Source organism: Hyalella azteca, unplaced genomic scaffold (assembly GCF_000764305.2).
Source record: "Hyalella azteca isolate HAZT.00-mixed unplaced genomic scaffold, Hazt_2.0.2 contig4315, whole genome shotgun sequence".
Lineage (NCBI taxonomy): Eukaryota > Metazoa > Arthropoda > Malacostraca > Amphipoda > Hyalellidae > Hyalella > Hyalella azteca.
In genome coordinates, this window is record NW_025934535.1 from 89268 (window position 1) to 105915 (window position 16648).

The 16648-nt window shown below is 35.8% G+C and overlaps 1 protein-coding gene across 2 annotated transcripts; it reads right to left on the reverse strand.

Annotated features, from left to right (window-relative positions):
• Nucleotides 1-1843: 1843 nt before the first annotated feature.
• Nucleotides 1844-11334, reverse strand: LOC108678091. 2 transcript variants are annotated; one of them, XM_018166434.1, is made up of 5 exons: nt 11280-11334; nt 6072-6133; nt 3343-4690; nt 2830-2951; nt 1844-2641 (listed from the first exon to the last, which is right to left on the reverse strand). In XM_018166434.1, the coding sequence occupies exons 3-5, from the start codon at nt 4678-4680 to the stop codon at nt 2320-2322; spliced, it is 1782 nt and encodes a 593-aa protein (XP_018021923.1). In that variant the 5' UTR covers nt 4681-4690; nt 6072-6133; nt 11280-11334; the 3' UTR covers nt 1844-2319. The 2 variants fall into 2 exon arrangements, with proteins under 2 accessions (XP_018021923.1, XP_018021924.1); XM_018166435.2 differs by lacking the exon at nt 11280-11334 and having other exon boundaries at nt 6072-6368.
• Nucleotides 11335-16648: the final 5314 nt, after the last annotated feature.

Below are 16648 nucleotides of genomic sequence, written 5' to 3' on the forward strand. Positions count from 1 at the left end.
CCTCAATTTTCCCTACAATCGCAAGTTCTAAGCGCACTGTTCAAACAGAAATAATTTCAAAGCATTATAATCTACCCATTTGCTGTCTGTTAATCTTCGAGGAATATTCGCAATCTAATAGCTAGGACGAGAGCAGCGAGTTGAAGTGCGCGTTCATGTTAGCAACAACATTTGTAGAGTTGAGGTAGCGTGGGAGGCTGCAGCCTTGACGGTCTCCTTCGCCTTGATTTAAAGGGAAAGTCAGGAGGTTGAGGACGCCCACATCTAAACATTAGAATGCAAGTCAGAACCTAAATTCCATTATATGAAGGTAGACTCGACACGATCCAGGGTGTTGACCCAAGTGCGTGTTATTGTAAACAGTTGTACAAATCTGGTCAGGAAATGAGTTTGGAGCGATTTAATGCTTCGAAATTGGTGTCGAACATTTTACTTACCTCGATGGATTAAATAAATCGGGAATATTGTAGGTTAGTAAGAACTCTATATTATAACATTCTGTAAAGTCATGATTTTGGAATAATTCTTTCATAGTATTACTCACACTGATGTCAGCCTTACAAATTTTGACTACTGATGCATTAAAATCGATTGTAAAGCATTTTGAACGAACTTTGGTTAGACAAAATAATTATCTAAATCTTATGTCGTGTTTAATTATTCACGCCTCAATCAAGTGTACGACAACGCAAAGCGTAGACGACAACGTAAACGAACATAATTTGGATCTTACTTAAATTATTCAAGTATATCACGAAGCAGAGTAAATAATTAATTGTACAATAATTTTAACCATTCAGTGTTTGGAAGGGAGAGTTCCCGCACGCTGATATGTTGCTCAGCTAACAACTCAAGCTTTGAAGAACTTCCAGCGTAGCTAATTAGTGCTATCAATTCACGAAGAAGTATTTGCATGCTTCTGAAAGGATTTTTTGCACAGCTCTTTCCCGGTTTCCTTTGTCATTATTAAAAAAAGAGCTGAAGATGCCCAGCTAAATATATAAAAAAAACGTTAATTTTCCGGCTCGAAGAACCTTGCAAAGATTACTTCGATACAAGATATAAAAAAGCACGATTGCAATGATCGGTTTTCCTCATATCAAAACTTGACGAGTTATCGGAACTGCACTACGCAGGCGGTAACTATTGCGGTAACTATCTCTTGTCACTCACTTAAGAATAGGATGAAGAACACTTAAGAAATGTTATAAGAACACTGAACAACTTTCTAAAGATCAAATGCTTGATAGGTGTAATAGCGGCTGGTCCCTCAGGCAAGGTCGGCCATTGCAAAAGTTGCGCAAAACTTTCGCCTTTGAGGGTCATCGTCGTTAAGTCTTTGTGCAGCATATCTTCGTGCCTCAACAGATATCAGAAGAGAAAATTTTACTTGGAAAAATATAAATTCCTCGAGTTAGCGATCGTTCATAACACTCGTATGCTAATTACTGGAATAATACAAAAATCTTATCAAAGAACGGAATAGGAAAAAAAATAAAAAAATGACTTCAACCGAAAATAAAAGCACCATTAATCACACCGTAAGGGACAATTGCTAACAGAATTCAAAAGAATTAATATACTCACTTAAAGGCATCGCTAATCTTAGACGGACGACCCGAGGAGATCCTTCAAAAGTTTCAAAATCAAAAAGTTTTGAAGATTAATGCAATCAAGTTGTTAGAATTTCTTGAAGTTGTAGAAATATGCAATAAAAATAGATCATTTCGTGATAAAAGAGTTAAATATCTTAATTATTCTACACTGTTAGTTCACAGGTGTTTGCTAGAAATATTGCCAGATGGAGGTAATTGAAGAGAACATATAATAGATGGACTTTTTATTGCCAAGTGTAATAAAAATAAACAAGACAGAATAAACACATCGCTGAATAAATAAAGAGCAGAAGCAAATAACAAAGGGCTTAGAAGTATTCAACAACAGAGAGGTCAAATAAGCTTTTGCGCATATGAGGATAAATTTTTAAAATAACACAGGCGACTTACGCAGAAGTGTCCTGAGTACTGAAAATGAAGTTACGTATATGCTTCCAAGAGAACAAAAAATTTTTAGAAACAAGACGATTTGGCTTCAAGATATTCAGTCGAGGGTGGTATAATTCGAAATAAAGAGATTTGCTATGATTTTTCTCATCGCGGATGTTCAGGAAAATACCTAATAAATAACATAAATTTAATTAGATCCAAGTCTCTAGTTTTATTGGCAAGGTATGTGCGATTATTTCGAAAGGAATATGATAGAATGCACAGTTTTATAAATCCATGGAAATAAATTCGGCAAAATTTATTACATGCGCAACTATGAGTGGCGATCTGGCGCGTCGCGACCTCCGATGCAATGATTGAGTTTGGCCGCGAGCGCGTCGGAGTGAGGATCTGGCACCACGGCCAGCCATGCCAGGATGTTGGCTATGGTGCGGGCGAGGCACATCCAGCCGTACCAGCCTACACCCCCCGCCTGGTGAACGTCGGGCAGTGGGGCATGGCGGTGAACCAGCAGCGCTGAAGCCCGAGTGGTGGCCAGCGTGACACTTAGCGATGTGAGGTACAGGGCGGCGCTCCATGGCACATGAACGCCGTGCTGCTTAATCAGGCTGCCGGACCCGCTGCACAGGTCGCCTCTGAGGTAAACACGACGGTGAATACTTTAGCGAAATAATAACTAACCGTCTTCACAAGGCTGGTAGTTATGGATAAAGGCAATTCAACAAAGCGACCTCGAATGCAGACAAAGATAAAAAATATTATGAAAAGTTTCACCACACAAATCTCATGACACGCCAGTGGAGGGCAGAGGTAACACGCTTACCGGTCACACGAAGCTACGAAGCAAATGAGAGTTAGGAAGACGATGAGCGAATAAAAGACGTGCGTGAGACGAGGTAGTAATGCCGACGTAACGTCCTGCCATGACTCAGCGATTAGGAATACCTGCAATACATAGGAATACCTGTACTATTAATGAACCTGCATTTATGGCATTAAAAATGCAACTTAGACGTCAGAAAACATGAATGCACGGTAAAAACAGAGGCGGTAGATTAATATAGAATTGAAAAAAATAATGTTTATTGCAATATAAATTCTTTCATGAATGGTTGAGATATGACATCAAGATTAAACTGGTTGACATATGACATCAAGATTAAATTGGTCGACATATGACATCAAGATTAAATTGGTCGACATATGACATCAAGATTAAACTGCATGACTTATGACATCAAGATTAAATTGGTTGACATATGACATTAGATAAAAGACTTAACAAGCGTACACAACATTTGTTCCGTAGTTTTCGGTCGGAGCATTGTAATCTTACCAGGACGCAGTGCGCCAAGCTCACTCCCGCTAGGAGACCTTGCGAGAAAACAGAGAAAGTACGGAAGCTGGTCTGAAGCCTCGCTGCTAAGCTGGCGCGACTTGAGGGCCAATTTGGGTGTAAGCGTTCACAGTGGCCGCTTTCCACAGTAAGACCTGCTTCTGCAGCATACCTCTGCCAGTCCTTGGCGAGGGCAAACCCGCGAACTTTTTCGCAGTAAATTGCACGCACAGTTGATTCAAATTTTTGATTATCCCCCAAGTCTTTTTCAGCGCGTGTATTAGGAAGGACTAAGCTCGGCAGCGGCAATAGGCTGGGGTTTTCTGCCCCAAATTGTCCGTTATCGCACACCTGGTGTCGGATTTCAGAACTGGAATCGACAATATCATCCCTGAGTTTCTGCAGCTGCTCACTGATGTACGAATCAGGAACAGGTCTCACACTGTCTCTTTTTCTAGATTTTCGTCGTTTTTTCTTGGTTTCGCTGCTGGACGGAGAACTCGAGGAAGATTTCGTCGGGGTTTTAGAGAAAATGTCTCTACTACTATTTTTCCGAGAAGTATTACTGTGCTTATTGTTAGGTATTTTTTCAAGAGGGGGAGCGCTAGCCTGAGTGTACGTCTCGTGAGTTTTACCCTCTTCCTTTTCATGGCTAGTAACGTGCTTCACTCTACGGAACTTATGATCATCAGTTTCGTAGCCTTCTTCCCGCGAAACGCTGTCTTCAGTGTAGGCTGTTTCTTGCGAGGACGGGCGGGAACGTTTAGTCATATTAGCAGCACTCAGAATAGAGAAATGTTTAGCCGCGAGAGCATCAGCCAGGATGTTGTCATGTTTGGGGGGTTTGGTTAACAGTTCATCAGGCCGTGCCATATCGGAACTGGAGACATCTTCTGATGACAAATGCTTAGAATTCCTTGAAGAGCTCCTTGTTGTGGGTGCTGGCACTTTACCCGGTTTGGTAGATTTATTCTCTTTGAAAATCTTAGCGTCATTATTAGCACTAGCTCCACGAGCTCGTCTGCCTTCAGCCATTTTCTGCGCGTGTCGTATTTCTGCGCTGGTTTCACGGCTCAGGGCGCTGTTCTTGCGAGCGGCTGACTTAACACGTGACTTGTTATCAGCCGCTCCTACCATTTTATTACCATAAGCGGCTAGAGGTAGTTCACTAGATGAGTTCTTTGCACTAAGTACATTCCTAATGTTTCTCGGAGCTGGAGATGGGGTTTCAACGGCCAAGGTTGTCTCAAAAGACTCCTTAGAGTGCATTTCCCAACGCCGTCTACCAGAGCTGCTGTGAGACGTCGGCCTGGAGTGGTCGTCGTCATCATCAGCCATGATCTAAAACCTGGAACACCAAAACCATTTCAATTGATCTGATCAAATATAAATACTTCTCAAAAGAAAAAAAATGTTATAATAATGCATAGATTGGGCAGGAAAAGAGAAACAATTTTTCAGGTCAATTACAATGCTTAAATAATTTAGGTTTACCTACAAATAATTTAATCATTTTTTGAGGTTCAACAAATTCAGGGAGGAAAATTCACAGTATCATACTTGTTTGATATATGCAAAATCTGGAAGGAACTTAATTCAATTCAAATATTATTCTTCATTCAGTTAGTACCAATTTCAAATTGCCAAAGTGAACCGTTTCTTTATGTTGGACAGTTTCAAATGTTCTGGCCATCCTAGATACTTATTGGTATAATCTGACTCAACAATTTAATGAAAACATCAGAAAAACTGACAATTTTAGATGTAGGGAACACATTCATGTAACAATTTTTTCGTTACTTGAACAGAGTTCCAGTGTGTAAGAACAAAATAATAATCAATCAATGATGAACGAAATAACCAATGATGGCAAAAGAATGATTCTAAAGAAGGACAATTTTCAAGTTTTTGTGTACAAAGGCGCAACTGAGATGATATTAGATAAAAAATAATTGCTAAAATAATGCTAGAAATTTTGTAGTGATGGTCATGGAAAAGTTGCAAGGCTAGAAATTTCTAGGTGCACTCTTGAAAATAACAATGATAGAATAAGCACTACAACATGAGGAGAAATTAGGAAGATAATCAATTATTTCCCTTTAAGGTGAATATAGTAATGGAAATTTTTCAAGCATGGGTTTATGTTATTTATAATTAAATATGTTAATCATAATATAATACTAGTAAATTAATATTTAAAAGACATTCCAAATTCATATTTATGACTTTTTATCAATATTCTTGCTGCACAAAAAAATTAATTACCTACACATAAATTGCCACTGCACCAAGATGCAGCTATAAGGAAGCTTTACAATTCTTTTGTCTTAACTCTAACACAACTGAACCCTATTGATACTTTTACTATGAATATATTCATTTATGTTTATAACATATTGCTGTAATCTATATTCTATAATCTATGACTCATGTCCCATTGATGGCACACTAGTGACTTTCAAGTGCAGGTATTTCCAAAGGCTAATTTTAAGACTCAAGTATCATTTTTCAGTGATCCCTGCTAATTTTATCAACTCATTCATATCAAGTGACATTAAGATTGAAAATTATTTAGAGATTATCACATCCAGGGAATAGGCGACATTATCACATCGGCAACAGGCCACATCAGGCCTACACTGCAACGCCGACATCACTATGTTATGTTAATAGCAATCAAATCCTAAGTTCTTGAAGACCTTTCCTCAATAGCTTGTATAACTAACTACCTTGAACTGCTTGAAGTATAATTGGAATTAATTTTCAATCAGCTCCATCTTCAAGATGTTTTCTGAAATAACAAGGAAGATTAGAATTTCTTCTTCATGAAAAATCTTCTATCCAAAAGCTACATATATATAAGCCTTACTACATTTCACAATTTGCTCAATATAATGGACATTTCTGAGACTATTTTAGAATCCTACTAACTCTTTTAAACTTTTGTTATGTCAACCAAATGTTCTTCAATACTAGAGACTACTTGAAATATTTTGAATAAATTTACTGTAAACTTCTGTATAGTTTTATCTAAAGAACTAGAATTTTAGAGGAGCTTATGCAGCATGCAAGTTGTCTAGGTAGAAATATCCTGCTCTTGTAGCCCAACCCTCTGGCCAATGATTTGTAAATTGTAGTAAATGATTTTGTACCAGTGATGTGCAATGCACATCACTGGAAAAATGGAAAAATTCAGCAAGTTTATTTTAAAATATTTAGAGTTTTGCTTGTTTATTTTTCACTGATAAAAAGCTACCAGTGTAGTGCTGGCCTTTAATCATAGTTTGCAAATGGGGGTTTAGTTTAAGTTTAAGTTAAAGTTTAATTTAGCTAGTAAAAAAATGGCATCATTTATAAAAAAAAGTGGTCTAAGTTACCCCATTTTACGGTACTAATTAAAATTTTGATCAAATTTTCCAGGAAATAATAGGAAAAACAATAGTTTCATGGATGGTTTTTAAACAAATAATGCAAGTGAAATTTAATGAAACTCCTCCATTTCCTATAGATATAAGGCAAAGGACAAGGATAGGACAAATTGTGCATGGCAATAGTCAATGGATAGGGAAAATTCAGCAAGTTTATTCTAAAATATTTAGAGTTTTGCTTGTTTGTTTTTCACTGATAAAAAGCTACCAGTGTAGTGCTGGCCTTTAAAAACAACCTATGCCTATTTGAGTTGTAGAAGGAGCCCACACATTAAAATTTTTTATAAAAGTCACTTGGTCCTGTAACTTTGCCTTAAAGTCATTTGGGAGCTATCACAATGACATGAAATCAAAACATTTACCGCCAGATATCTCTTTCATGTCATAAAACATTTAGAGAGTTTTGAAATTTTTATCTACCTAAATTCTCAGGCATTGTTTTAGCAATTTTTGTTATAATTGCTAGGGAAATGAGCTTTGCCAATTTTTAGAACTATTTTATGTTAGCCCTACATAAACTTTATGTCTAACATTAATTTAAACTATTTTGGCAGTTTAAATCATCAAGACTGTAGCTGGACATGGAAACAAATGCTGAATGTGGTCAGAAGGACAGAAGGAGTACCTTCAAATGGGGTAATAATGGACAGGCAGGGTAATAAGGGACAGTCCAACATATTGTAGAAATGTTGTAGCAGCTAAACTAATCAAAATATTGCAAAACTAAAAATAGTGGCGTAAAGTTCAACATTTTTACTATCTAAGCAGCATAAAGCAAGTTGAGATATCATACATTTATTACCTCTAAAAAATCCCTGTAACAAAGTGTGAAAAGTGAAATTTTGGAAAACTACCTCTGCTGTCTGCAGCAGAAAAAATATTTGTCATATTGAAAAATTTTACTTACATAAAAGTTGCATACTGGTGTTGGCTTGAAAACGTGATTGACAGAATTTGCATATCTCATTCCAAGAAAAAATGGCAGCCATTTTTGCAAAACGGTGTAATAGGGGACATCCCCCGGGGTAATAAGGGACACCACTAAAATTGCATTTACCGTAGAACCTTGGTTAGGAAAGGCTCCAGTTAATGAAAAAATCAATTAACAACAAAAAATTTTTGATTACATTTGCCTTGCTCAGTAAAAAAAATTTCACTTAACAAAAAATTACTGCATCAGTCATCACAAAATTGTGCATAGAATGTCATAGATAGAATTGAGCACTGGGCAACAAAGAATGAAAAGTGAATAACCTAAACAATTATTTATTTCTCCAAAAAATATGATGGTTCTCACTAAAATATTCCTTTCTGTTTCAGGTATGTTTTTTTTATCAATCATTTATGTTATAGTGAAATCACTTGACTCAATAAAAATTGTGTGAAGTTACAAGCCATCCTGTAAGCTTACAGATTTAGAAGAATGCTACATGGCTGCTGATATGAAGCTTGCAGTGGACAAGGTCATTGTCAATGCTCAATGGCATGTCCATGGATACAGTAATATCACATTAATAATACCTACAATAATGTATGGATAAGGTAATATCATATCAATAAAGATAAAAATCACAGTAAAATCAATAAAGTAAAATCACAGGAAATGTCATTTATTCTCCATTTATATCATCTACAAAGGAAGAGGAGGACTTCAGAGTACTGTTAGTAATAGATGAGTACACTCTGCATGCTTCAAACGTTTTAAAATTGTGTTTTATTTCAAGTGTCGCTTATTACCTTTTTTCTAGATTAATTCAGGAGCCTTTTATATTGCATCTAGCACCTTACAAATAGCATATGGAATATTTTTGGAGATGCCATACAATAGCCCTCGCAAAGACCTTTAAAATAAGCCCAAACTCGTTTATGAAATGTTTCATGGTAAGAAGTTATTAACAAAAAACGCTCAAAACCATCCCTTATTAACCTGTTTGATGGTACTAGGTAGGTAACATTTAAAAAGGCATGAAACATGGAAAACTCTAAACAATTTACTAAAACAAGACACAAAACACAAAATGTCACATACAACAATAATTGAAAGGTGATCTGAATCAAAAACTAGCAGTGGTTTCAGTTCAGCACAATTGGTGGCCTGAGTGATAAGCTCTTGGTAAACTTGAAATAAACCTTAATTTTAAAATGTTTGAAGCATGCAGAGGGTACTCGTCCATGAAGAGTACTGTACAAGCATGAAGAGTGTACAGTACTCTGAAGACCTCCTCTTCCTTTGTAGATGATGTAGATGTGGAATAAATGACATTTTCTGTGATTTTTACTTGTTACCACGTTTTTCTTATCTTCATTTTGTGTCTGTCTGTAATCACCTTTGTGTCTGTCTGTCATAAAAAATTCAAACCTTATTTTAGAGCACTTCTGAAGATCCTAGAAACTTAAAATTTGGCATGCATGCTTATGCTGCCTAACAATTTAAGATTTGGTCATCAGAAGTAATAAGTTTTAAAAAAATGGAAAAAATAAAAAAACCTAAAAATTCACGGTTGGGAATTGTATTTTTTTTTTTGTCGAACATCCAGAGTTGCCAACCCTGGAAAATGATTTGAATTGCTAAATTTTTTAAACTAAAAAGTAGAAAATAAATAAATATAAAAACCTTTTTAAAACCATGTTTTTCTGGTGGTTACAAAACTAAAAACAATAAAATAAAACAAATAAAAAAACTTTTAAAAACCACATTTTCTTAATGGACAAAAAGAAAAACATTAACTTTTATATAGCATTACATAACATTCTACATAACTTTAATGTTATGTAAGAGTTAATGTTTTGTTTTTCCGTTAAGAAAACGTGGTTTTTAAAAGTTCATTTGTTTTATTTTTCCTTTATCGATGATATTACCATATCCATACATTACCATATTATTAATGTAATGTTAGTACTGTATCCATGGACATGCCATTGAGCATTCACAATGATCTTGTCCGCTGCAAGCTTTATATAAGCAGCCATATAGCTGTTCTTCTGTACCTATAAGCTTACAGAATGGCTTGTAATTTTGCATCATTTTCATTAAGTCAAGTGAATTCACCATAACAAAAAAATTTAACTTGGTATTCACTCCAAAGAGTGACATAGAGCGCATTTTCTCATCAATGAAAACGTGAAGTCATGGACGGACAGACAGACAAACAGAAGGACATGGCTAGCACAATGGTGCATTTTTTCCATAAATGCAAAAATGCCCTAAAAAGATAGTAAAAAAACATACCTATGTGAAACAGAAAGGAATATTTGAGTAACAACCATAATTTTTTTCAAATAAATCATAGTTTAGGTTAATTACTTTTCATTCTATGTTGGCCAGTGCACAATTCCATATATGACATTCAATGCACAATTTTGTAATGACCAATGAAGCATTAATTTTGTTAAGTTAATTTTTTTTGAGCCAGGTAAATGAAATCAAAATTTTTTGTTGTCAATTGATTTTTTGTCAACTGGAGCCTTTTCTAACCAAGGTTCTACTGTAAAAGCATTTTTAGGGTTGTCCCTTATTGCCCCATTGTACAGAAATGGCTACCATTTTTTTTGGAATGAGCTATGCAAATTCTATCAATCACATTTTTAAGCCAACTCCTATGTTCAACTTTTAAGTCTTTTATTTAAGTAAAAACATATAATACGGCAAATATTTTATTTGCTGCAGACCTTGATAGAGGTATACTTTCAAAATCTCACATTCACATTTTTTATTCAGCCTAATTCAGGGATTTTTTAGAGGTAGTACATGTATGATTTCTTAATTTGCTTTATGATACATAGATAGGAAAAATGTCAAACTTTATGCCACTATTTTTAGTTTTGCAATATTCCAATTAGTTTAGTTGCTACAACATTTCTATGAAATATTGGAGGACTGTCTCCATTTACCCAGCCCCTCTCTTGTTGTCATGTTTGTTGATAATAGCTAAACCAGATATCACAGAAGATTCCTTACAATTTGCATTTTTTGGATACATTGAGAACAGAAGGAAATTTGATAATTTTAATTAGCATTCAAAAAGATATTTGCTTAGTAATCAAACTTTTCTCTGCTACAAACCTACAATGCATTTCTTGCCTAGTTCAAAGATTAATAAATTAAAGTAACTCACATCACTGATCAGTGTGATCACTCAAATGCAACAGGTTCATATAATAAGCACTTGTGATGATTGGACTACCAATTACCATCCATGGCATAACTTAAATAAAGACTTGCATCTTTTGAGTAGAGGGATTTCTTCTAAAGTTGCCTCAGAATGCCTCTCTAGTCGAATCTAAGAAATTTATATGATTTTCATTTGTCTAACAAAATAAAAGTGTGAAACATAGTCTGTCTGAATACAGACTTCTAAATGTCTAATAAGTGTCATGGATACAAAAAACTGAGTTTTTGTGACTGATAATACTATCAACAATTATTACTCCAAATTAAAACAATAAGAGCATCATATTTGTAACAACCTATGTCCTATAACAGTTTATCATTAATGAACTAGAACTCACCTGCCTACAAATCTACAATCGACTACACATTGCGGGTTTACAGCCAAACAAGTTTAAGGATGGTTGCTATGGAGACAAGGTAAACAAACCATTACTGAAGGTCCTGTCTAACTTCTGAATACGCGATAAATATTTTTGCTTTTGGCAATGGCCAATGCATCGATAAACAAGTGTTTAAAGATTAATTGGACATAAAACATAATAAATGATTCCAAATATGTTCTAAAGCATCATGGTAACTTTCAAAATCAAATAAGATTGAAAAAATATAACCAGTAATCATTAAATTCATGCAAAATTATTACTTTGTCCGTTTTTAGCCGATTTAATGGTAATCGCGCAAAAAAAGTTGTCTTTCCTTCTGTAAAAATTATCTGAAAATAAATCTCCAGAGTGGTCGGCAGCTCAAGTCAGGTCAATAAAATAAATATTCATTTGGGGCAAATTCAAACAAGAACCAACACCAGGGGCAACGGCTATAAACTACAGCCTCCCTGATAGCATCGTTGACGCTTCGAGCATGAACACCTTCAGGAACAGAGTAGACAAAGCTATGCAAGAGCATATGTTCAGTCTTGATATGCCTAGCACCTTACGAGCCTTGCAATAAGTCCAGCAGCTATCTCAATCAACCGTCAGTTATGGAAAGATCGAGTTCAAAAGGCCAGATCCCTTGTGAAATCAAGTCACGAAAAGTACAAGAATCGGTAGCAGACAACGGGCCTATTTCCTTAGTGCCGAAACTTCTATTCTATTTGAACTCCAGTCAACCTCCGTTTTAATTAAGCCTCGCACAATTTTACGGCCGGGCTCGCGGCCGGTTCCCAAATTCAATGCTCAATGAATATCTCCCAAACTAATGAACGCAGCTCGATGAAACTTGTTTCACGTTATTCATCAGGACCTAACGGTGATGTTTAGTTTGTAAAAATTTTTCCCATATTGCCTTCGTTCGCGAGTTTTCTTTCATTCGTGATTTAAACAGCCATAGGAGCTTAAATTTGCAGCGATCAAAAAATTTCTTCTGAACTACTGAATAGATATGAACGAAATTTTGTATATAAATACCTAACTTCTCAACAGTGATTTTTAGCTCGTGATAATTTTTTCGATTTTGCCTTCGTTTAATGCAATGCCTCTAATTTCGATTTTGCCTCTTGGTCAATGAAAATTTGAAAATCGACCTCAACCTTTCCAGTTCTCAAAAATAACTTCGAATCATACAACTTTTATGATTTAATCTTCACTCTAACGAAGATGTGATTAATAAGCAATCACATCGCGCCATCCGTTTGGTTTCATCAAAAATTAATATCGCTCATTTTTTGAGTTGAATACTTTAGAACAATATTGTTTGGTTAAATTTAAGAGCAGGTATGCATAAATTGATTAGCTTAAAACTGAGAAAATTAAGATCTTCTACGTACATAGTCTGAATGTACAGCCTGACACGTACATAGCCTGGATGTACAGCTCGCGAAGAGGCCCTGTCCTAGCGTGCGCTGCACCATTAGCAAAAATCATCATTCAAATAAAATGATGAAATAAATAGTGAGACATCGCGCTAATATATTTTGATGTTTATTCCTCAGTTTTGTGTCCACGAGCAAATGATGTTATTGGCATCATCCGTTGGCCATTGTGTTTGTATTCTCCAAAGAGTTCAGATAAAAATCATCCTTCAAATGTCGTTGCAGGTGTAGGATCTCATTTTTCATTGCTGCTAATGTTCCTGACATTTGTTTAGTTGTATTAAGCTCACAAATAGATTACATTTTCTGCACGTGATAACTAAACACAGGTGTTGCTGGTCATCAATTTAAAACAACTAGAGACAGTGAAAGATGACATTTGGCCAATATTACAGGTTGCCACTCGAAGCGAGAAGATGATAACATTAGTGAATCATACAATGTACAGAGTTAGTGGTATTCGTACGGAGGTCTAAAGTTAGAGTCATCAGCTTGTCATCTTCTTGTTGTCCAGCGGTGTAAATAAATAACATCTAGTCTTTGAAATTATTTAAAAATATTCGGGTCTGCTTTCTGGCACACACCAGCCATTGAGGTATACTGCGCTTACTAATGAGGTACGCTGCGCTTACTAATGAGGTATACTGCGTTTACTAATGAGGTATGCAGCGCTTTCTGAGGTATACTGCGCTTACTAATGAGGTATACTGCGCTTACTAATGAGGTATGCGGCGCTCTCTGAGGTAAACTGCGCTTACTAATGGGGTACACTGCGCTTACTAATGAGGCATACTGCGCTTACTAATGGAGGTATACTGTGCTTACTAATGAGGAACACTCCGCTTACTAATGAGGTATACTGTGCTTACTAATGAGATATACTGCGCATACTAATGAGGTATACTGCGCTTACTAATGAGGTATCCTGCGCTTGCTAATGAGGTATACTGCGCTTACTAATGAGGTATACTGCGCATACTAATGAGGTATACTGCGCTTACTAATGAGGTATACTGCGCTTACAAATGAGGTATACACTGCGCTTACCTATTTCTAATATACTATCATGGACATCTATTGTATATTTTAGAAACTTTGCGTGCCAGTTTGAAGCCTAATTCTGATGCAAATTTCATAGTTCAAGCGCTTCTCCAAAAACGTTATGTTGTGTTATTGTTATTTTGACATATCATGTTATTCTCAGTCGTCGGAATTAAGAAAAATCGTAGAGCAGGGTTAAAATTAGTTATTGAAAACAAATCAAATTTATAATTTGATCAAATTATATCATGTTAACAATATAAAATCAGATCATCAGCAACAAACAAAACAAAAGCATATGAAAAACTTGGATCTTTTTCAAGTAAGGGTTAAAGTGAAATTCGTTTCAATTCGTTGTAGTTATTTCGGAAACTAGTGTGTAATAGTGTTGAAAATTGGGCAAATAATTTTTAGAATTGCAATGTTGACGAGTAAGGTTGCCGAAATTTACTATGATCTATTTTATGTATGAGAACCCCAATAGTATGAGAACCCTCTGAGTATGAGAACCCTCTCATAGTATGAGAACCCCAAAATTTAAATTGTTAAATTTAAATGCATTATACATATTGAATTGTGGCTGTCTTGCGCGAGATGGCTTGCCACCATGAGACAACCTTATTGAGTTTACCTGACGAGATGGATATGATATAGTAATATGGATATGATGTAGTAATGTGGATATGATGTCGAAATTTGGACATGATGTAGTAATATGTTTTTCTGGCATTTCGGTGCGGCCAGTTCCCGTACCATTTGCTGTCCACTTTTGTCATTCTTGGCGGTGTATTAGGGCCCGTACCCCAACTCTCTGCGGCTGGTTGTTGGCATCTGGGCACGGCTAGTTCCCGTACCGTTTGCTGTCCATTTTTATCATTCGTGGCGGTGTATTAGGGCCCGTACCCCTACTCTCTGCGGCTGGTTGTTGGCATCTTGGTGAGGCTAGTTCCCGCGCCATTTTCCGTCCATTTTTGTTACTCTCAGTTGTGTATTAGGGCTCATACTCTAGTTTCTCGTTGCTGTTTGTACCCCTGAAGTTGCAATCCTTTTTCCGTGAAGTATTGGACTAAGACGAATAATAAGGACTAAGACGAATAATAAATTGTGCGTCCTTATATGAAAAATCTTTTAAATTACCTGAAGATCACCAGTATACTACGAAAAGTTCCTTGTGTTTATTCCTCCTCTCTCCAACGCAAGGGAATTTAGAACCGGACCAAAGGGCGACTCTTAAGCCCTTGTGTTTAGAATCAGTACGAAATTCTCCACCAAGTCGGTACGATACCCTAAATTACTTCAACTTTGCGGCGGTGTTTACGGTTACACATGGATATGACATATTAATATGGATATGATGTAGTAATATGAATATGATGTAGTAATATGGATATGATGTAGTAATATGGATAGGATGTAGTGATATGGATATGATGTAGTAATATGGATATGATGTAGTAATATGAATATGATGTAGTAATATGTATAGGGCAACATGAGGCAGCGCCCCCCCCCTTTTTTTAACTAAATTTTTGATGAAGTTTTAATTGATACGAGGTGGTTCTTTGTTTCGTTTAAAGGTACAACTAATGAGGAATGTATGATGTGAATTAGACGCCTATAGAATTATTCAATTTTTAATGAAACACTATTTTGTAAAAAGTGTCAAAATGGGCCCATTGCCCCACCCCTGGGGCAATGGGCCCATGGGCTTGGGCAAGGCGCCCACCCTTGGTTCCTTTACCACAACTGCATATTTTTCGTTTAAAAATGATAAAACAACACTTTACAGTTAAAAATAAGAAAAATGTAATAAAAAATATGGCATTCATTCATTTATTAACAACTCAAAATAAATCAAATCCTAAACTTGAAAAAATATACTCATGGCTTAAAAAATCTATCACTGACGTGAAAAAAATATTTCATTGATATAAAATATATATCCTTGACTTGAAAAATGTATCCATGCGAGAAAAAATTTAAAAATTTGTCCTTGACATGAAAAAATGTATCCTTGACTAGAAAAAAATATATGTATTTAGTTGATCAGAAAAAACTTCGTTCCAGTTTCGTCTATAATCCAGATATTATGTGCATAGAATTCGTATCTAATCATAATTTCAACCAACACCATAAAAACTCATCAACTTTTGGCTCATTGGTGTTGACTGAAATCAACTTTTGACAAGGCAAGAGTCAATAACTCGATAAGGGGTCATAAATACGCATAACTAGAAACTAAACCTGCTGCCTTGAGGCGGAAAATCAAAAAATCATGCAATATGAAGTGTAGTTTGTAATTCAAAAAGCTAGTCATAGATTTGAAAAGGTCATTGAGACAAATCTAATGATGTTTAACACAAGACTTCCCCATGGGCGCTTTGCTACGCGATACGCGTGGGCCCGAAGCCCCACTAGGTATCATTTCAATTTATATCGTGTCAACATTTTATTTTAGAAGCTAATAGTCTAAACTTGATCTCAAAATCATCCCTATAAATATTACTTTCAAAATATAATATACAGTAATTTCAAAATGTTCATCTACAGTAATCGAAAACAGTTTTATTTAGCTGCAAAAAAAATGTTATCTGGGCTTAAAACAGTTATTCACAAATAACTTAATAACGCAAACACTTAGCAAAACGTAAATCCGTACACTTCATCCCAGTGAAACTGTCGACCGGCGGTAGAGAACACGGCCCAATATCTGCCATACTTAGCGACAAACCCGCTATGGGCCCATGACCCGCAGTGGGCTCGCTGCCCCATATGTTACCCTATGATGTAGTAATATGGATATGATGTAGTAATATGGATATAATATAGTAACATATAGCGAGATCACGACGCAGC

Excerpts from the sequence above, each read along its gene's own strand:
- LOC108678091 (XM_018166434.1), bottom strand. The coding sequence starts at position 4,680 with ATGGCTGATGATGACGACGACCACTCCAGGCCGACGTCTCACAGCAGC. Across the intron at positions 2,952-3,342 it reads GCTTGGCGCACTGCGTCCTG|GTATTCCTAATCGCTGAGTC; the intron begins GTAAGATTACAA and ends TATGTATTGCAG. Across the intron at positions 2,642-2,829 it reads TTCGTAGCTTCGTGTGACCG|AGGCGACCTGTGCAGCGGGT; the intron begins GTAAGCGTGTTA and ends TGTTTACCTCAG.